Source organism: Accipiter gentilis, chromosome 4, assembly GCF_929443795.1.
Source record: "Accipiter gentilis chromosome 4, bAccGen1.1, whole genome shotgun sequence".
Taxonomy (NCBI): Eukaryota; Metazoa; Chordata; class Aves; order Accipitriformes; family Accipitridae; genus Astur; species Astur gentilis.
The window spans coordinates 9,268,969-9,291,851 of NC_064883.1; the positions used below are offsets into that span (position 1 = coordinate 9,268,969).

At 44.5% G+C, this 22,883-nt stretch overlaps 1 protein-coding gene across 3 annotated transcripts in view; it reads right to left on the reverse strand.

Annotated features, from left to right (window-relative positions):
- Window positions 1-2,351: 2,351 nt before the first annotated feature.
- CREB5 (cAMP responsive element binding protein 5) overlaps window positions 2,352-22,883 on the reverse strand; it is a 261,819-nt gene continuing 241,287 nt past the window's right edge. For all 3 annotated transcript variants that reach the window (XM_049798733.1, XM_049798734.1, XM_049798732.1), the window contains 4 exons: window positions 10,194-10,517; window positions 4,693-4,920; window positions 3,698-3,806; window positions 2,352-2,515 (listed from right to left, as the gene is read on the reverse strand). In XM_049798733.1, the coding sequence (XP_049654690.1) occupies window positions 2,352-2,515; window positions 3,698-3,806; window positions 4,693-4,920; window positions 10,194-10,517 (825 nt within the window). The remainder of the gene's footprint in view (window positions 2,516-3,697; window positions 3,807-4,692; window positions 4,921-10,193; window positions 10,518-22,883) is intronic.

The following is a 22,883-nucleotide window of genomic DNA, read 5'->3' on the forward strand; positions in this document are numbered from 1 at the left end:
GAACGATGAAATTCAGACACAGGGGAAATGCTTATTTGGGTTTTTTTACATAGTGGATACTCAGCTGGAACATTTTGCTTGACTGCATATTTGAAAAAAGTTCCCTTGGGAGCCGTGATGAAGCAAAACCATTTAGCTATTACAACTGGAGGTTAAAAAAAAAAATTATAGATTCAGTATTTAAAACACTTTAAAAGTATATGTTTGTCTAAAATATAATAGAAAATCCTTTACATTTGTATTTTTTCGTAATTTTTTTTGGTTCTTAGACTATATAATCAAGTCAAGATTTACACTGTACATTAAAAATCCTCTTCTTTTGAATGTATTTGCATAAATGGAAAGCGAGCTGTTAAAGAAAAGAATACTAATAAAAAGTTAGTTACCAAGATAAGAACTAATTCGGAAATGAATGATCCTCAGAGTTTTGCTTTCCCTTCCAGGCAGGCCCTGCTCCTTACAGTGCCTCACGCTTCAGTTGTTTCACTCTCCCTCCTGCACAGGAAGGAGCCACCCTTTTAAAACCCACGACTCCTCTAAAAACCAAAGACACTGTCTTTGAGGAGGAGAACTTTGCTTCAGAACAAAGCGTGTTCAAGGCTAGAGGATTTGCTGGGAATAACGTGAATTAGCTTTTGCTATTAAAGATGCAGCTCAAAATGTTTGAACATTTATCACCAGCTCGGAGCCCGCTGCCTAAGGAAGCAGCGGGAGGTTTTGCCGCTGACAGATTTGAGAGCAAAATCAGGTCCCAATATACAGCAAGGCAGAGTAATTAACTGGCATCATCTCTGTCTGATTTTCCCATCAATCGCTGGTACCACTCGGGGATGCAAATCAGTCACACTGAGGGTCAGGCCCAGAGTCCAAACAAAAACCTTAATTGTGGCATAAGGCTCTTTTCCAGACCCTTTTTGCAGGACTGAATTTTATCCAGAGTGCAGGGGGATTTGCCATTCTTGCAGCGCTTTTTAGTGGCTGCATGCCTTCTAAAAATTATTTAGCGTCCTAATGAGACAACTCCTTACCCACAGTAAACTGGCGTTAAGTGCCATTAAAGTCAGTGAAGCTACACTGCTGTCTGCCAGCTCGGGATCGGTCCATGGATGCTTAAAGGAATGCCTGCAGAGAGCAGGTCTCTCCCTGGGAATTAAAAATGGCATTTTTCCAACTGGTCAGAACCGTTACGCTGATTTATTTCTCATTTATAGCCTGTGAAACCTGAGGCTGTTAGCTTTCATTGCCAGAACAACGCAACCGGGTTAGGGAACAGAACTTTTCCGAATTATTATATACTACATGGATTTTTCTATGTTAATGACTGGCAGTGCGAAAGAATTGCTGTGATTCTCAGGTGTTGCTCGCTGTGCCTGTACCATGCCACAGAAGCTTACAGGGCTGCTAGCATCAACACAGCTGGCTCTCAATCCTGCTTCACCTGGGGCCACACTGCTTTCGCCTTTCGCTGTTTATTAAAAACACTAAATCAGGAGCATTTCTATTTTCTAAAAGCCAAACGCTCAGCACAGCCCAGCTGTGGGTGAAGAGCTAGTGAAAGCAGAAGCCGTGCCGACAGTTTTTAGGTGAGCTTGAAGTTTTTCCTTGTTCATCACTGTTCTTTGAGAAAAAGAGAGGGAAGCGAGAAAGCCTTGGAATGAAAAAAAAGCAGGAAAAAAAGCTGGGGGATGAAATGGGTTTGGAAAGGGAAAAGGAAGGTGTAAGAATAACTGGAGGAGGAAAAGGCCAGGGTAGGGGAGAGAGGAGAAGGGGGAGGGCTAGACAAAAGAGCATGTTATTTGGGCTTGGTTTTGTCCTGATAGCCACATCCTATATAACCGCTTTGAAAGAGGCTCTGAACGCAAGATGGGGTCTGCTGATAGCACAACGCTAACTCATTTTTTATTATGCTGTCAGCAGATGCCCTCTCTCTATATTTATAGCCTAATTACTCTTAGTTACCTACATATGACTCTGTTTAATACTTTTCATGCCTCACGTTGGCTAACAAGCTGCAGTTTTACACAACTCCGTGTTTCTGAGGCTTCAGGCTAGATTGGTGAGAAGGAAACATGACTATGTACAGAAACAGTTAGGTTTATAAACAAGTAACTGGTACCAAAAAAACTGGAGAAAGCACCAAAGCATTTCTCAGGCTGATAGCATATTAATTGCATAACTCCCTTTTATGTAACTAAGTATAAAAGACATTTTAATAACTATAAAAATGAAAGCCAGAGTCTTTCAAGAACTGAGGAATCTTCCAGGCTTGAGTTACAGTTGCAGATGTCCTTAGCACAGAGGACGCTTTGATACGCTACCACACTCCCCTAGCAGTTTCTGATCAACCACTTTTAAAGAATGGGGTTGATGTCTGTTCTGTGGCTGGCGAGCTGGGTGAGAGTGGAGCTTCCCACGACGTCGCTGACGGAGGAGGAGGTCGTGATGGTGTTGTGCTGGATGACTTGCTGCTGGGAGCAAGCTGGGACCGGGCTCGCGGGAGGACTGCTCTCGGGACCTGGGAAGGGGGTGAGGGCACAGAGACAACACACATTCATTTTTCCATCCAAGTTACAAGCCCAGGCTGGGTGACACTCCTGGATGGAAAAGGGATGTACTACTATGGCAGCAATACTAACGACCTGAGGCACGCACAAGGCCCAGGATTTCAAAATACAGTTATCCAACACTCTCTGTCTTCTGATCTTTTACAGGTTGGTTGTTTTGTTTTGTTTTGTTTTGTTTTGAAGCCAGCTTCTCTGATATCAACCTGACTTGTGGAGTCGGGACCTTGAAAAAAGTCCAAGACCTTAACGATTATGAAACCAATGTTGGCATAAAAAGTCCGATATCTCAAGGTCTATAAAATCAGTTGGGATGCTTAAACGCTTTATTCGCTCCAGCAGGAATCAAAATTAGAGTGCAGTACACTGCAGCAAAGAAAATCTAATTCGAGCAACAGTTGATAGGCATGTAATGCAATTATGTATTTTTTTCTTTGAGTACTGTTAAAGAGCCAGATGCATAGTGATGCACAGGAGACAGAAATGGGCTCTATTTTAAGAGAATGCCGCAATCTAGCAAATATTAACCCTGAGGCTCTTCTGAGCCGTTCTAGAGCCAAGCAAAGAATTTATCCCTAAATTACCACACTCATAAAATGCATCAACTAGACAGAATCAATTCAACGTCTCCATTAGATGAGAAATTTTTTTTTAAAATGAAAGAGTTAAAAAAGAGTTAACAAACCTTGAAAACCTGCGCCATGCCTGGTCTGTGCCACTGTCAGAGCACAGCACCATTTTCGCTGGAGGGGACTGTAATGTTTTCCTTTTTAACTTTCCTTTTGAGAGTTATTTTAAGGTTCTGGCAGCGCTGCACCCAGGAGGACTCTTGCAGGTTTGGAGCTGCGAGTTCAAGCGGGATCCTCCACAGGGGAGCGAGCGTCCATCCGTGTGCATCTCCTTGCGGAAGGGAGGGGTGGGGAAGGCTAGCTCTGCTGTGGGGGATGCAAACCAGGGCTTTTGTGGTTTTGAGCAGGGCTGGATAAATAAGGGCAGGAGATCGGATGGCTCGGATGATGTTTGAGAAGACAGGTTCAAGAGACAATATGACCGACAAGGGGCTCTGCAGGGAAGAATTGGCAACTTTGCTTTCCTGTGAGGAGTGTGGAGACAGTGCAAACATACCAGCTACTTACTTAGATATCCTTGCGATTCTTTCTGCATAGCTGTTATCGGACAGTCTTTATGTGTTAACAATAACTGTTTCAGCTGTGCTACCTCATTTTTCAGCATCGAAACCTCGTTCTAGAAAAGAAAGAGAGGGTTTGGTTTGCCACAAAGCTTAAACCAGGCTCTTCTGCAAATTTTAAACCCAAGAACGCAGAAACTGCTCCACAACGTCAGAAGAACTGAGCAAAAATGGCACTTGGTGCTCGTGCGCTGGGTGTATGTTAACATTTGTCCGTAACGTTATTTTATATCTGCTTCTGAAGGCAATTTGGCCAGACCTGTGGGGGCAAACGGCAGCCTGCCGCGCTCGGGCGCAGGGTGGTGGGGCTGCTGTCCCCTACAGCTCTGCTACAGCTGGTGCCTGGGTGCTGCTCACACCTCTGTGTTTGGGAGGAGTGACATTACGCAGTCGGTCTTTCTGATCTTGGCAGCACACGGGCACACCTCTGGATGGGGCCGAAGTACTGTGCCCAACGTAAGAAGTGCAGCACTGTAAGAAGGAAGGCTTTTATTATCATATTCAGGATATTTTCATCTATCCACTTCACTTGCCTTACTGGTAGACCGATCTATTTACGCTGCTATCTCGCTGGCTTTGAACGAAGGTTTAGCTACGTGCCCTGCTCTGAAGAAGTCTTTTACAGCCGAGTTAACGGCACTTCCAAAAAAAAAATCCCCACAAAAAGCAGTGACAAGAAAAGAAAATAAATACAACTCCATCTAGCGCAGGCTGCTAAATCCCAAGACAGCTTTTTCCTGGCTTATCCCGCTAAAGTGTAATTATTTCTTTAATTGAAGCGCACACGTCTTGATTAATCGGCTTTGATTATGCCCGCGCTTCCCGCTAGGAGCCGGCTGCGCGGGGGCAGCCCCGAAGGCAGCAGGGCCTGCCGGCACCGCCAGCCCCTCCGAGCACAAAGAGCCCCTCTGTGTCCTCGGGGGCGCAGACAGTGGCTCGCACCTGAAGCTGCATGTTTGTCTGGGTGAGCTCTTCTGCTTTCTTTTCCAGTGACATCACCCAGACCTTCCTCTTCTGTCTGCAGCGCGTGGCGGCGGCTCGGTTCCTTTCCAGAAATTTCCGCCTCCTCTCATCCGGGTCTTCGTCCACCACCCTCCTCCGGCGACCTCCAGTCGGCTGCGGCGGCTGTATCGTCTGCGTGGGCTGCATCTGCTGCGCCGCCGGCGAAACCTGGCGGGGAAGAAGAGGTTTGGCAGGGGGTGCTGAGGGGGGAAAAGTTACAGAAGGGGATGCTGCAATGGGAAGGGAAATCTCATACGCTCATCCTGCTCCCTGGCGAGGTCTGCAACAGGCACAAGTTGAAAGGCTGCGCCAGATGCCACTGAAATTAGCTGCTGGCAAATCCTTACCGTGGTCAAAGGGGAGATTTTTTTGAAACGATCCTCTGAATATTAGTAGGGAAAATATTTTTCCCCTTACAGTTAGTTATTAAAAACATTCACTTAGGTACTTTCTCTGCCATCACCTATTTCAAACCTGAAATGTCAAAGTTTCTCTCAGCAGCTGCTTTAAACAAAGCAGAGGGCTGTAGCAGAGGGCCTTCTTTCTGTCTCTCTCTCCCTTTTTTCCCCCAGTTGCCTCCAAAATTTTAGGACATTTCTATTTCACAGGCTCCCCCATCTCCGTCTCATGCTTTACCACCCCTGGAGACAGGACCTGCAGTGCTCTTTGCACCTCAGTAGAGCTGGGCAGCCGCGGGCTGGGTTCACGCAAGGCCAGCAGACCTCGGTGCCCCTCAGCTGGGGGCAAAAGAAAGGATTTAGGTACCTGAACTCGAACTTGCATTCTGGTATCCCTGCACTGCGTGGAGAAGGGATATTCCTCTTATCAGGTGCTTCCATTTGACCCCCATAGAAGCCATACTCCTTTTTATTCAGCAGCCTGGCTTTGACAGTAGAGGCACACCACATCCAGCCCTGCTGCTACGAAACTAAAAAAAATTGTGTTCATGCTGTTTCAAGTGCAGGAGAGGATTGATCCTGCTCCTGAGAGTAACTGCCCCATGCCATTACAGAAAAGGCGCGTGGTGGGGGCAGCCCCGCATAGCCTGTGCTCCGACTCCTGGGCGGATGAAATCCAAGCCCACGTCCCTGTCAGGAACCAGCTTCAGACTTAACGTTCAGCCGCCTGGGAATAGGCAGCTTTGGACTGCTTTCCTGCCTCTCTGTGGCACCCAGGCCACGGGGCTCTGGATTGTGCGTGGGGCTCGGGAGCCCGACCCACCAGGACCCATTGCTCACGCCCAGTGGGAGCTGCTGCCGCTGCTCACATTGCTGCTGCCGCTCCGGCGCAATCTGGAACAGTCTGGAAACCTGAATTGTTGACTCAAAATTAACCCTCTTCTTCTGGCAAAGGCCCAAACCTCCAAGGTGCTTCCTTTTGACTCCAGGGAGTGGACGTACTCAGCGCTTTGTCAGGCTGAGCCCTGAATTTCAATTGCGGCAATTAACATGTGTTTGCCTAACACCTCTGTCTGTCTCAATTAAAACGATACTATCGTCTTGCAAGGTCGCTTTTCTGTCTAGAATCTCGCCACAAACTGCAAAGAAGAATTTGCTCCCTCCTCCAGCTGACTTGTGTCAATTAAAGTGGCAATTTTATGTGTAATTATTCTGTGCATCTGATAACGCTTTTTGCATAAAGCTGAATTTATTCCCAGCTTTATGTTGCACAGTCAGGGAATCTCTCTCTCAGGAGCAGAAAAACGTTTTAAAAAAGTAACCCTCTAAATATAAATAAGCCACCCCACACTTTCTGACTGTTTTTTTAAAATTTCAGCTTGTCTTAACTCCGTATGTTTGCTGGTAAAATCTCCAACCCTCTCTCCACATGGGGGGTTGTAGTCCCAGGGCTACGGCAGCTGCAGTGGCTGCAGCCCCCAGCACCACGCAGGACCGCCAGCCAGCACCGCACAGGACCGCCGGCTACGGCCCCCGTCCCCACCAGCATCCCTGCGCTGCCACTGGGAGATCGCTGCCAAGGATGCCAGCTGCTCCCTGTCCACCAAGGCCGGGCATGCCGCCTCTTTAGCAAGATGTCTGAGTGCAGAGGCCTCAGAGATCCCTTTTAGCGTCAACATCTCATCAAAGGCCTTTCATTTTCTCACATATGACACCTTTCTAGACTTCAGAGATCTGTTAGTTATATTTCCGGACACCAAAAGCTTTCCTTATCCCACTTCTCTCCTTTCTCATTCACCTTTAAAAATTCTTGTTTCTTAACTCTCTCAGTGGAGTCTGCTATACAGGCAGAAAAAGGTAACTATACAATTCTTTTTTTCCCCCCTCATATGGTCATTTTCGCCTGAATAACTAGTGAGTCATTTTGTCTTTCGAATGCACCAGTCAGTCTTTGGGCAGTCAGAGCGCATTTTCAGAACAACAAATTCTCTCCATCTCTGGCAGATATTAATTATAAAGGTTGCCATTACGTCAGTAATAATGTCACGTGGGATAATTAACTGACTCTTAACTAGATAGCTCTTAACCCTCAAATCTGTTAGGCTGTATCTTAGTAACTGTCTAAGCATCATTCTCTAGCAGGATTTCGCTGCCCTGCCTAGGGACATAAGAAAGAAAATGAACATATAGTAAAATTGAGGTTAATTTTTTTTTTTTTTTAGAGGCTGCTAATCAAGTATCCATAATGAAGACAAACGAAGGACAACTAAGAAAATGAAACAGCATCCAAACCCCTACTCTGCTTAAGCTATCAAGTTTGATATGAAGAATCCTTCGTGGGACCAACACAAGAATAATAGTATCATTTTTGTAGTAGTTGAGGCAACAGAGCCACAACTTGATAATGTCTCTCGCTTTCTCAGAAAGATACCTATCAGAAGGTGATTTCTACTTTTATGCTTGAGCCAGTATTTCTCTCTGTTCTTCGCAACTTACCACAAAACTAATACCCGTTCACTCATTCTACGAAAGCATAATTCATTGACCTTCTGTGGAGCAAAATGGTAGCTGAAAAGCATGAAATGAATTCTGACTTTACAGGAGGGTGTGGTGTAGAATAACAACAGTCTCGGCGTGGGAGCACACAGCTTACAGCAGCATGGACCATGCTGTCATTTGGCAGGTGGTTTGGAATGGAAGAATCTGGCTCAGAAGAATAAGGAGGTTAATAATTAGTAAAACGCACCATAAAATTAACGTCTGCTGGAGCAATCTGACCCCCAAAGAGGCCATTACCATGGGGACTACAGATGAGCTTAGAAGGTAATAACCATGCGGTTATTACTCAGCAACCCTTTTTTTTCTCCCCACTAACGCATCTGTTCAGAAATCACTATTGCCTTCGCACCATGGGAGCAGACGCACAGCAAGAGCTCTGCTGCCCAGGGAAGCTGCTGACCATAGGATTCCTACTCCATCACCCTCCGTTCCTATCCTCTAGGTGACACTTACACCTATGGACGAGGTGAAGACTGCCGTGATCCCTGACGGGCCTTTTGCCTCCAGTGACACGCTGCGCACAGCAAAGTTCATCTGACTGCACAGGCCCAGCTCCAGAGACTGCATGGTGCTGGGACACAGGGTGAATCTGGCGTAGCTTTGTGGCTGCCAGTCAGCCCATCCACCCTGGTGCCTGTATCTCTTCTTGCCTGCTTGCCAAGTCTTTTGGGGTGCCTAGCTAACAGGGAATATAAAGCACAAGAAGTCTAGGCTGTCCTAACTGGATTGAGTGTAAGAGAGACATGGACCTGCTCGAGCGGGTCCAGAGGAGGGCCACTGGGTCATTGAGCTGGTTTCTCCTCACCCGTTAAAAGTGGTAATATGGATGTTTTGCAGCAGTGCTCCATACTGCGGTATCTGACTCCCTCCCCTGCATTAACATGTTCATCCTCCCAACCCCTCGGTGAGGTGTCAGTACTGTTACCCTTGTTTTAAAAGCCTCAGAGAGGTTAAGTGACTTCCTCCATCTCATCCATGGACTCCTCAGTCTGCTAAGCACTGCTTTACCCTTACTCTCTCATGGATCTCCAAGACAGCCATCAGGTTACTTCTGGTTTCTCTGTTATGAGATAATGTCTTTTTATTGGAGTTTTTAAACAACTCCAAGGAAAATAACTCATTAACAGATGGGAAAATAATTGAATTCACAAAGTAAAAACTGAACTAAACTTAGGAAAGCTCTGGACATCTTCTCACAGGGGAGTCTGCCGCTCTCTTATTTAGACTGTTTCTCTGAAGCTGACAATTCATTTTACATTAGCAAATGCTTTAGGGAAATCCCATGTGCTTGCAGCCTCTGCAATAATAAAGCTAGATGTTAGTAAATAGTTAATGTTGTGGGACACTGGGATGTCAGCCAAATCCTCTCATTTTCTTTAATGTTTTCTAAGAGCTTGTCTGAAAGGTATTTGCAAGAAACACAATACTTCACAGATTGAACTTCTTACGGCTGGCATTCCACTTTGTCCTCATTCCATGCACTGCCCACTTGCCCTCCTTAAATTTGCTCCCCAGACCTGACATGTTACAGTCACTGCCCCCAGAGCTTTATTTTTCTTGTGTGATCCTGATGCAGAAGCCTATCATCTTAAGACATTAACAGAATTCCTCTTAATAATGACTTTGCTATAGTCCATGCTCACTAGTTCGTTAGTTCAAGAAACATTCAGTTCAGATACTGAATTATCTAAATTGCTGATGCCAATATACCTGGTCCAAAAATTGAGACCTCCATCTCATTCAATGGAGACTTTCACTGTGTTCTCATCATCTGAATTCAATTCAAAATTGCCTTCCTGGTTTAAATCTCTCTCTCCCTGGATTGTCTTCACCATCTTTTTCTCCTGTCACAACATACACCAACTACTGCCTGCACTCTCACCTAATCTTGGCTTTCTCTCACAGACTGCAGATGGGGGCTGCTATCCCCTTCACAGGGTCTGGATTCTTTCTTCTTTTCCTCTAAGCCAGTGTATTTTACCTTAGAACTACCTCTACTATCTCCGGTCTTGAACACACACACACCCACCCACACACACCCCCTCCAGTGCCATTTTACTTCACTAAATATTGTGCCACGTATTTCTGCAGGTAGAACACATACAGCTCTTTAAATCTTGGCCCGAGAAGTTCAGGTTCAAGCACGTTAAGCAACCTATATAATATGCTAATCTCCATAATAAACCTCATCCATAAAAGGGTACGTGGCAATTTGCAGAGCTCAGAGCAGTGAAAAACCTTGGACCTCCTTATAAAGTAAGATACTACAAATATCTAGCAAATTCAGCAGCAAAACAAGTTGTTGCTTCGCTCCGTTTTCTGAATAAAGTTTGCACTTCCCCACCACCTGTAGCAGACATTTACGAGTAGCCTGAGGGGCCTGTACCTAACAAGACATTTGTGCAAGAAGAAACAATACAGACATCAGGCTTTAACTCCACGTAACAGCAAAACCCGGCAATGCAGCAGGGCATGAAGGTCTACCTGTGCTTGTCCGCCTGAGTGCAGCGGGGGGTGCGGCGAGGTCTGGTGATGTGCCGGGTGTGCATGAAGGTGCGAGTGAGAGTGGTGGTGGGGATGATTCTGCTGGTGATGAGGCTGAGGATGAGGATGGTGCGCCGGATGCTGGTGCTGATGCGGGTATGAGTGATGAGGTGGCAGCGTCTGGTGCTGATGAGGATGTGAGTGCATATGATGGTGTGGCGTCTGGTCCTGCCGTGAGCTCATCATTTCCATCATGTGGCCCATGGTGTTCATATTCCCGTTCGACATGGCGGCAGGATGATGAGTCAGCGCTGCCTTCAGTCTCTGGAACAGAAAAAGGCAGAAAATTCAGCATTCATACACGATGATCTGAGCAATCAGCATAAGATTTCTACTGTTGTAGAAATGGTGCCTTGACCTGTGTTTTGAGATTTAGTTAGGTTTTTTCTTGCTATTCCCTTGATAAAAGGCATCTTATTTCAGTTTGAGAAAGAACATATTCTTAGGCTCTAATCTTGTTTTCCACTGTAAATATGTAAAGATATAAACATCTGAACTGAAATTTAACAGTTACACATTTCCTACTGTGCTGCTGAGGAAAAATAACTGGCTCTCATCCTTTTCTCTTTGGCCAGCTCAGTAGCGTTAGCTTCATCAATTTTGTATTCTTGCAACTTTTAAAAAGCAAAGTCTGATTAAAATAAAGGTGAAACAAAGTTCCCCTCTTGTTTTTACTACAGATATTATTTAAAAGACTTACTGATAAATATATTGCATTGCCACGTTTTTCAAATTCAGGCTCAAATATATTCTACAGCTGTACTTGTACCCAACCTGTTATTTCATCAGAAAGACAGGAAAACAATGAGGGTGGCCTCAACCTGATCCTCTTTCTTTGCTGGAAAGTTCAAACATCTGCTCTGTTACCGCATGCTAATCCCTCTCTCTGTTTTGTACTCCTCATATTTTGTACTGTCACTGGATTGGGCCTTAGAGTCCTGACCAGGGCAAAAGTCTCCTTAATACCAATGAGATTCATTCTCTTTTACCTGAACACCATCAATGGGCAATGGGAAAGGCTGCCACATTTTGCACTGCAGGATAGGGCCCTTGTGTACTAAGGCTATAGCTGAGATACAGAGAAAAAAGGTTCCCTTTCAGTGCAATTACAGGGTCATCCCAAAGCTGTGAGCTGTCCTGGCATACAGACATCTCGCTGGTGTCATTCTACCCTTGGACTACTGAAATCACTGCTGTCCTACCAGAGTGTGCCAAAGGTAGAGCCTGACAGATGTCAGCTAGGAGAAGGGCTCCTTCCAAACCCATAGAAACCTCTTTTGCACCCATGGTTCAGCATCTTGCTCAACATAGAACGTTCTTTACAGGCAGCCACCCAAGACCTCTTTACTTCTTTACATTTTTTAAGAAGTCAGCGTGAGCTTGGTTTACTCTCACTAACGCAAGTAATTAGTCAGCAGAAAATGGTAAGAGAAAAATGGAGGGAAGGAAGTCCATGGTATCACTTGATGCCAGACTAGTGTGATCTGAATAACCCATCAACTAGCTCATAGCTCATTATCCAGCCAGAGGATATAATGAATAGCAGATAGCTCATCAGTAAGAGACGATACCTATAGGACAGCCAGCAAGAAACAGCAGTGGTACGAGGAACAGAGGTGTGCCTTTCCTCATAGCTGTATCTGGTCACACGTGGCAGTCAGAAGATCCTACAAGCCAACATGGCTAAAATCTGCCAGTGGAGGAGCAATCACCAGATTGAACTGCATTTTCGTTTTGTCTTTAAAGCAAAGAGAGTGACCGCCAGGACACTCAGAACCTATAGATGGGAATTTCAATCTACTTTACATTGAAATAACATCTGTCTGGACAACTCCACTGCAAGGCCCTAAGTAAGGGCTACTCTGTTCAAAGCTGCTACCCTATTGTGTTTGTGCAGCAGGGAGTGAGGAAGAAACAAATTCTTAAGGAGAAAAAAAAAAAAAAAAAAAGAAAAATATTAAAGAAAACAAAGAAGGTTGTTGAAGGCAGAAAGAAGTAACAAGGTCAATTCAAAGTGTCATCCTCAAATTTTTGTATCCCACATGTTTTTGCAGACTTCATGAAGGTCATTCCACTGAGACACTCTAATAGATCCATTAATCCAAATTTGGTGGCTTATTTCACTAACGATCAATTGGCTGAACAAGACTTTAAAAAAAAAGAAAAGATACATTTGCAAAACACATCAGTGCCTCAGTTTGCATGAAGGAAAACAAGACTGATGACTTTTAAGAAGTTTCCTTAAGAAAGCGTATCAAACCATGACTGCACTATGGCATGTGTCATAACATCACAATCTTAAAAAGAAATCAAGGCAACTGTACCAGCGAGGTTGAATACCTCCTTCCCTACTTCTAAAGTCAGAACAGTGCTCAATCTAATACCAATAGCAGTAACCCATCCTGGGTACAAAACAGAGGAACTGAGCATCTGTCACCCTTAACGTTTCCGAAATCAAGTGCTATCCTGGTTACTGCAAGCAGCTTTTTCACAATGCTCAGAATACCTGGTGTCACCCAGGAATGTATTAGGAAAAATATGGAAAATACCACATGAATAAGTCAAGTCATTCTGCACATCATTCTTCTTCAAAACTTGCTAAGACCTTTTTCATGGGGCTGAGCCACCATGCAGATGTAAGCCAAAACACCAACAAAAGCTGTCATAAGTTTGTTTTCTGCATCAAAATGCAGAATAACCAAGCTCTCATGAGCCAGCAGTTTCATGTGATGAATACCTAACAAAATCTACCAACGCTGTATCTGTCAAAGACCTCTGAAACTGAACTACAGCATGTCTTATTCTAAACAGCAGACTTTCAAAGCCCCCCCCCCAAAAAAAAGGAGGGAAAAACTTAATCTGTGAATAAACTTTTTTTTTTTCATCTGTAAAAACTGCGGCTTATTAGTGTGGCGCGACTTCAAGGAGAATAAATTATTTTGTTTTCTTTCCACAGCCCCCTCTACCACATCCATTTATTTGAGATAGCAAATCAAGAGAGACAGTGAGAGGTCTGACATGCAGCTGGTTTCAGTCAACAGGGGTCATTTCCATTTGGTCTGTGTATTTTACAAGCTCCTTGTTCGCTGTTCCCAATGGGAGGGTGGGCCAGCTGCCCTGGATCCCAGTCCTGGTAAGAAACCAGCTCTCTACCTCATCCTGTCCCAGTGCAGCAAGAGCCATTGCCCGGCCCTTTAACGTCGTGCTTAGATCAGCTCTGCAGCAGCAAGAGCCCTGCCTGCATATGCTCCCGGAGCAGCTTTTATCTTCCATTAATCGGTCACTGCTGCCCATCAGAAACATTTGGGGAACGATAAAATTTTTTTTTTTTTTTCATTTGGTCTTCAGCAAGATCAATTGTTTTGGATGTTTTGGTTAGAGCACAGGGAGGGAAAATCACCAGAACTTGGTGAACTCTTTGCATTGAGTATGTGTAGAGCTGGAAGGGCAGGCTGCATTTTTGTTATTGTTCTTTTTATGTGTGCTAATTGCAAGCAGCTGGTTTAGTTTAGTGTCAAGTAAAATGCGATGGCATCAAAATTGAGCTTACTGGACTGACTACATTAGCAAATCCCCTCTAGAATGAAACGATAACCCAGGACCCGATCCTGCGGCTGTTCAGTTTTTCAGGAACTGTGTGACTGACTTCAGCAGAGCCTGAGGGTACCTGGCAATTCACAAATTGGGTCTGAAACAGAGGACTCGCTGCTCAGATCTGCTCTCACCAAAACCCAAAATTTCTGCTAACCGCAGTGGCAGTGGTTTTTAGGGCACAATCCCTTTTCTCTCCCTTTTATAGTGCAATTTTCAAAAAAAGCCCCACCAACCTCAAGCAAAGAGGAAATGCAGGTGTTCCTCTTGCCTGGCTTTTAGACCTTACTGATTTTTTTATCATTTCATCAAAGTAACATAGTGACCAACATCAGTTAGAGCTGATTTCCACTCGATCATGACATTTCCATTAACAGCTGTCAGTGACACAGACAACATGAGAATCCTTTACAGGGAACAGCCTGCTTTGCTTCTGATCAAGTGAATAAAGAAAATTCCCTTTTGATCCTACAGGAAGTCAGACGCCCATATAAACTCTCATTTTGATGCTTAGGAGGAAATAGAAACAATGGATATTAGCGCTCCACAAGTATGAGTGTTATGTTCCCTGTACTATTGCTCATGGTAATGTCCCTAACTGACACATTTACTCTGAAGCTACCCCACTGAACGTCATATGAAGTTAACACTTCAGAGAAGTTATTGTACCTGGAATACTGGGGGTTTTTGGGAAACAGACAGTTTTCACAGTGCTTCCTCAATCTAAAGCCTGACATCATGGTGCAGTGAATTGCTTGATGTTTCCTTTTATCAACATAGATCATAATCTATTCGCTGAACATCTTTGGGCAAATCCTAAGTCTGCCAAAAAATGGGCTACAAGCATTTGAGATCACGAATGAAAAATACTATCAGCTTCCCTAACACTTCTGCAGTTCAGGATCTTGCTGCTTTCTAATTTTTCTCTATCATGACATGTATTTCAAGGTTGCCTTCGGTTTTGTCCCACCTTTCTTTCTCCAGAATTACTAGTGAAAACCAGACAGCATTTTTTTCAGTTTGTTAGAAGGGTGGAAAAAAACCCCAACCCAAAACAAACTGTAAATTTGGAGGTTGCTTTTCCCACAACTAAAAACGGAAATAATTTGGGGGTTTTCATATATATATATATAAAAATATTTCTAATATTTATAGCACGTTATATTTATAGTGCAACAGGCCGTAAATATTATATGCCATGATCCATACATGACAATAAATGACAACTTTCTCCCATTTATTCCTCAGTGGAGAAATGACAAAAATCTCCTCCAATTTTATAGATGTTATTACCTGAATGGTCTGTGCTTGCATCAAACAATAAGCTATTATGTCATCCAGCTGAATTTTAGGTTGGGACAGACATGGAGTGCTGGTTTTGAATAGTATTGAACTGTTCTGAATAAGTATGCATTGCTGCACTCAGAAAAAACTCTCTTCCCCTTCTGGTCTGCATGCCCAAATCCCACTAAGTTAGAGAATAGACAAGACCAGCTGTAGAATCAGCTTAATGTCTGGTATATTCTTATCAGGAGATTATATCAGACTCCTGTAGGCAGATGGAACATGATCTCAAAGACATTTTCTTGCACTAGTGACTGTGATTCTGGTCCCTGTTATACAGGGGTTTAATAAGTTCCCCAAAGGGGACAGAAGAGACTAGAGAGGGGTGCGAAATCAGAAAAAAAATACGGACATCAGGCGTCTCCACACATCTGCAATTAGGTAGCAACCTCAGGGTAAAAGTGTTGATTAGCCAAACTTCATGGCAAGTGTACCATTGACTTCAGTGGCACTAATATTGTCTTCTCATCTGCGATAGTCAAGTTTTCTTTTTGACACGTGCTCCTCTAAGCGTTGTACCCAAGATGAATACATGGAGCTAAGCTGGTGGCAGCTAAAGCTGTGAACAGAACTTCACCCAGCGTATTTCAGAGCAGTACACTAATTTTATCCTTTTCTCCAACTATGACTGCGATGTGAGAACTTAAGCATAAATGTCACTCAGGTCTTTTATAGTTGGCTGCTTACAAGCATTTCACAGTGTAAATAACAGAAGCCACTCTTTGCAAATGTTCCACTCACATTCACAAAAGCAAACTGGAGGCGATTCATCTCCACCCAATAAGTGAACTGCAGATACTTCGGAGCACATTTCAGACACTGGCGATTAGAAAGTCTCTGGTGCCACATTAAAAGCTTGCTCCTACATTTCTTGTCCAGTAAAATACAGTCCTGCATACTGACTGAAGGAGTGAGAGGTGTGAGAAGGACATGAAATCCAGAACCGAAGTGACACATTACACTAATGTAAAGAGAAAAGGGGGATGCATTTAATCCACAACTCGCCAGTAAACAGCACCAAACTGTTAATCTTCTAATTATTCTCAGGCTGTTTGGCAAATCTGAATTATACTTTTCCCTTCTTTTGTGCTTTCTTTCCTACTTAGTCAGATTTTGTAACAACACGAACAATGGATCGTCATCCAGGCTTCAGTGCAGCTTAGCCTCTAATCAAAACAACAAATTTGCTCCCTTGTCCTTCCAAACGCAAACTGAATTAAACTTCAGCAGCAAGCGGCGAGAATTGACTGCGAACAATCAAAGCGGCAATAAAACTAATAGACACCATGCTGCTCAAGGACGGGTCAGCTGCAAGAGCTGCTTCAGTGTCCCTGAACGTGGGAGAGCTCCGAGCACAGAGGAGCTCCGAGCAGCCACGCTGCCCGGTGACATCAGTCCCAGTGACACCTCTTCGGACGACTGCCAGTTTTAGGTAATCCGATGCAGGTTACAGCCGCGGTGGCCCAAGGGTACTCTGCCAGAACTGCCATCTTCTGGTGACGGCATTTCATTGAGAATGGCCACGGCTCCAGGGACAGCAGAAAACACAAGTGAGTTTAGATCTCATCTCCACCCAGCATTTTCCTTCTGTTCACCTCACAGCGCCTTGCAAAGGAGAAAAGCATCATTATCCTTGTGCAGTGCACCACCCTCTTAAGGATTAGAAACAGAAAAATACTAAATTCTCCATTCCTATTCTCCACACATTTTTAATGAACAAGTAGATTATAATCAAGACAGAAAATACACTGAAAGTACAGTTTGTGCTTCTCACTATATGCTATTTCTTGCATGAATCATTTCTCAATGCAGTGTTTAACAACTGGATTTGATTTGCACAGGAGTCAGGAAATGTAAGGTTCAAAAAATCAAACCCCTAATTCCCACCAAGTCTAAGTCAATCCCTGCATGTGTATCCATGACAAGGGATATTTAATTATGTAATCACACAACAGACAGCAAAGTGATTTATTACTGGCAAATGGTGTCATACAATTTCAACATACAATACCAATGGAAGGATCCAAAACATACAACCAACTTCTGCCTGATTTCCCCTCTGTGTGCCAGAATCCAGAAGGAAAGCTGTTACTCAGCTGCTACCTACCCCTAGAGAGGCAGGTTTCTGACAGCAATATTCCTGACAATCTGGGGATTAATTGCCTGTGCCTGCTATCAGTAGGCAGGCACAAACCTAATCACCATCCTAATTCTCCAAATAGACCGTCTTTCGCTTAGTTATTCTGCCAGATTCATCTATGGGATATTCCCATGCATGCTAAGTTGTCACCCGTGGAAAACACAGGAAAAGGAGGTGGCAATAAAATCACTCAGTGTTAATTGTGCCCTGCAAGGCAGTGGGAAAACTTGGGCTTGAGGGACCTGAGTCTGTACTGCCCATCTGCTAGATCTATTCTCTAATGTCTGTATTACAGCTCATTCCCAAGCCAAGAGACCACGGACTCTTTCTTCATGTTGGACATAAAACACTTTGGCGAAGCCTCTGGCAAAGGGGCTGGAGCTCAGGTCGTCCTTACTCCTGCAAGCAAATGCTGTAACTAGGTTTCCAAAATCATGTTCCCATCTTCTAGTACAATGCAAGTGGGAAGTGCTTGTACAGTGCTTGCATTGCTATATATATATATATATATATATATATACACACACACATATATATATCTTGCCTGAGCACACAATGAACATTTATGAATGTATTAAATGAGAAAAGTGGGAACTGATTTCAGAGCAAGTTTGGGGAATTTCCTATACAAGCCAGATACAGATCAAATCCTCAAATCAGAGCGCTCCAACACTGGAAGGATCACTGTGGGTTTGGGTATTTTAATCTGTACTCAGAGATCTGAAGAGATTAGCACCGTAAAAATCTCTCTCTGCAGAATAGCACTCTGAAGCCTCGAGAGCCCTTAAGGAGTGACCAGTTTCTTGCCGAGGATGCAAGCTGCTTGCTTTTCTTCTCCCTCTCACAAGCATAATATATACACCAAGGACATGAGAAAGGCAGGTTCAAAGTCTTCCTCTGTCAGAAGATTTCTGAACTTTCATCACCCACCTCTCACTAAAGCTGATTATGATTAAGTCATTCATATTCAAAGAAAAATGCCATCCAAGTATATAAAACTTTGGAGGTTTTTTTTTCCTTCACTGATGTGATTTTTCAATACTCGTTTTTCCTGGATTAAACCCAGCACATTTAAAGGGCTACTAGCAAGCCAGAAATGGGATACATGTGCACTTAAAAGTGCTTTGATTTCATCCCAGATGTGCAGTGCTCAAGGGCGTACACACACGCGCGCACGCGCACACACGTACTGACTGTGTAGAGGATACGATCTGATCTGTAGATTTTGTTTCAAGATTATACCAACCAGACTCTGAAATGTAAAACCGAAGCCCTGACCACTTACAGCCATTAGGGATCCCAGGGCTCTTTGTGAAAGAGTATTGATGTTCATTAGCCTATTGGCCCGACTGCAGAATTCGATGCAGGTAATTAGATGTTGTCTCATTATCACGTAGTTTCAGGTGAAGTTATTTTTCTCCTTCGTTTCTAAAGTTAAGTGATTCCTGAAACATTTTTAAAGCATTCATGGATATTTATTTTCCTGAAGAAATGACTAGAATTTAAAGTACAGTACAGGGACATATAAAATGAGAATGTTCTTACAGGTTATTTCACATTTTTTTAAAGCTGAATTCCAGCATCTGACCAAAAAAAATGAAAATAGCATTTTAATTCAGCAGACAGCTTTCAATCATCTGCCTATGAAAACCTAGTGACTTTAAATACATGCACTCAGGTATGGCATGTAGTACATAGGTACAAACTGTAAAGAGGTGAACAGGTTCATTTAGTGTCAATTTTCACTGTTATAAAATAAATACAATCTGTGCTGAGAGTTATCTGCATGGAAATCATGAATATTCAGCATTCAACATATCAGTGTTGATACATACTGTCTTTTTACACCCTCATGCAAGGTCTCTTATGCCCTCCCACCTTTCCCCATATTCTCCCCCTAACTTCATCTCTCAGGCTCTGCCCTCCACCGTGCCCCCTTTGTTCTTCACCGGCAATACCATCTCCCTTCATTCGTACACAGCTCAAGTTGCTGCCTTGTTTTTCACCACCTTGCGTGTATCAGCTGCTTTTAAACAGCAGTATCTTGGGTCAGACGCATTGAATTTCAAAGCCACTTGGGGCTCCAGGAACAGCAACATCTCAATCCTCTATCAGATATGAGCTAGCTACTCTATCAGTGTCACGAGGTTTTTTATACACTTTAGGATAGCTACAGTGTGAAACAAGATAAAAAGAATCAAACCCCCAACTCTTCTTTTTTTATTGGAATTAGTGATTTACACTAATAGGCTTTACTTTGTGTTTGAAGGGGCTAGGAATGCATCCACACACACTTACCGTGGCTCAGCTGACAAGCAATGACTTACTAAAATGCAATATATCAGCTGCTCACTCTCTTGCACATGGTATGCTTACTCTTTGGCAATACTGCTTTTGAGAGCAATGTGTCAGAACAAACCAAAAAAACAACGTTCCCCAGGGAAGGGAAGGATGCTGCCTGCTTGGTGAGCCATTGACTCATCCTGCCATTTCTGGACAGCTGGATTTGGCTTTCCTACAGCACATACCACAGGATACAGAACAAATTTGCACAGGTTAGGGGTCTGGCTAGACCCACAGTTGTGGTGGCTGTCACACGAGCAGGATTTCCTTTCCAGCACTGAGTGACAGGTACAGAGTATCCTGCCTCGCTTGACTCTGGACTCTTCTCTCTCCCTTCTGCCCAAGGGAAGGAGGGCAGAAATAACCACTTAAGGGCAAACTCCTGGCAGCGGTGCCCTGCCTGGGGACAGGCAGGCAGAGAGAGTCCCCACAGCACCCTGCATCCTGAGGGAGGCAGAACGGGTCGTGTGTCGGGTAAGCATCCCCCACGGGGATGGGGCGATGCTAGACCCAGACACCTTCCCACGTACCAGAAGCAGCTGCCAGGATCACAGGAACAGGCAATTCCTGCACACCAGTTATCCGTCCGTGCTCACTGTCCTTCACAGCATGGATGAGTCTTCCAAAAAGCACGTCAGGGATCCGGCTGCTCCTGCTATTGCCCTACCTTCCTTTTTTTTTTTTTTTTAATATTTCTTGTGTACTTCTACTGAGTGTGGGAGAAAGGCATAAATACCGTCTTGTTTTGGTGCTTAACACATCTTCCTGTCTCCTCTCCCAGCCTTGCCGACAGCATTATCCATCTTCCTGACACCACCATTGTCTGATTCATTTGACATATGCACCAGAAAAAAATGTCATGTTCTGAACAAGAACATAACGCTGTGATCTCATTCCCATCTCAGACTCCTCAGCAACTCCACAGCACCTCCCATTTCTTGCTGCTTTAGAAAGGCAGGGACTAGGAAGCTTTTCCAGCTTGCTCACTGGGAAGCTTAAGGAGGAGAAGTGGTGAAGGGAAACCAGGCCACCAAAGGCACACAAGCACTTACAAAAGCGTGTTGGAAATCAAGGTAATGCCATAGAAACTTCAGCTATTTACCTCCTACCTAGAGTGTGAAGCAGCAAAATCTGTCTCATCTCCTGTTACATAGGGCTGTTGAGGGACTCTACATAGACACGTGTTATTTCCAAAAGGGAACAGCAATTTGAGAGGTGATGGCAGGGACATTCTGACTGTATTATGGAAAGCACTGAGCCCTTCTGTCTCATCATTTTCCTCTCTTTTGAAACAAAAAAGGCTGATGCACTACCCACCTCTGTGACATTCAGGACTAAGGGTTATGATGAAGTTCCCATTTTTGGCTGGCACACCAGCAAGTCAATGTAAGGCTTCGTGATGCCTTGTCTCACAGAATCATAGAATAGTTTGGGTTGGAAGGGACCTTTAAAGGTCATCTAGTCCAACCCCCCTGCAGTGAGCAAGGACATCTTCAACTAGATCAGGTTGCTCAGAGCCCCGTCCAACCTGACCTTGAATGTTTCCAGGGATGGGGCATCTACCACCTCTCTGGGCAACCTCTTCCAGTGTTTCACCACCCTCATCATAAAAAAATTTCTTCCTTACATCTAGTCTAAATCTACCCTCTTCTAGTTTAAAACCATTACCCCTTGTGCTATCGCAACAGGCCCTGCTAAAAAGTTTGTCCCCGTCTTTCTTATAAGCCCCCTTTAAGTGCTGAAAAGTCCCAATAAGCTTGGGTGAACAATGCCAATACTCTCAACCTTTCTTCATAGAAGAGGTATTCCATCCCTCTCATCATTTTTGTGGCCCTCCTCTGGACCTGCTTCAACAGGTCCATGTCTTTCCTGTGCTGAGGGCTCTAGAGCTGGACGCAGTACTGCAGGTGGGGTCTCACCAGAGCAGAGTAGAGGGGCAGGACCACCTCCCTCAACCTGCTGGCCACGCTGCTTTTGATGCCGCCCAGGATATGGTTGGCCTCCTGGGCTCTGAGTGCACATTGCTGGCTCATGTCCAGCTTTTCATCCACCAGTACCCCCAAGTCCTTCTCCACAGGGCTGCTCTCAATCCCTTCATCCCCCAGCCTGTATTGATACTGGGGGTTGCCCCGACCCAGGTGCAGGACCTCTCACTTGGCCTTGTTGAACCTCATGAGGTTCACATGGGCCCACTTCTCAAGCTTGTCCAGGTTCCTCTGGATGGCATCCCATCCCTCAGGCACATCAACCACACAACTCAGCTTGGTGTTGTCTGCAAAGCTGCTGAGGGTACACACAATCCCACTGCCTATGTCATTGATGAAGACATTAAATAGTGTCTCCTCCTGTTTGGTCACACCCCTCATTGCCTCTCAGGTGCAGCTTCTGTCTCAGTCACAGGAGTTCACAATTTAAGGGCAATTAAGAGATTGCTGTGTGCTGGCAGCTGAGGCACGGGCAGTCTCACCCCAAACATGTGCCCCAGGCTCCTGCAGCCTCTGTCCCTCTTTCCCAGCAAGCCACAGGAACGTCAGCATCCCACCCCTGCCTACAGCCTTAATAACCCATTAGCTGTCTGGGCAAATGCGTTACTCTCTCACAGCTACTTCTCCTTGGAGATCTGCCAAAGGAGAAAAGACAAGGGGTGAAGAAGGTGGAGGCTAACCAAATCAGGAGCTTGGGTGGACAGGGGAAGGGGAAAGGGGGGACAAGCTGGAAAAGAAAGGTTGAGGCAGCTAATTTTTTAATTTTTTCCCTGCGGTTAAAGCATTGACAGATAATTTATCACACATTTTGATGGTGCTCCAGCTGGCAGGGAAAAGAGCTATCTGTTTATTAATTCAATTAGCCTGCTTATTTATCAGCAGAGGGCAAGAAGGTACGGTCCCAGGCCAAACTGTGCCAGTCTCAGACCACCTGCTGTCAGGCTGATAGGACGACTGGGACTGGGAACATCCCACCCTGGCTGCTCTGGCCAATGCACTCATCACTGCATTATCTCAGGCCTCCTGAGGTAAGAAAAGAAAAAAAATACGCAAAATTTAACAGCATACATGATGTACATCAATGAACGTGCAAGGCAGGCTTACAACCAGAGCCACATGGCTTTGCTGCCACCAATTCAGTGCTCTAAAAGTATTTGTTATGTCTGACATTCTGCCCAGAACTGATTTTTTAATTCATTAAAATGGATGAACACAGTTTGAATTCTG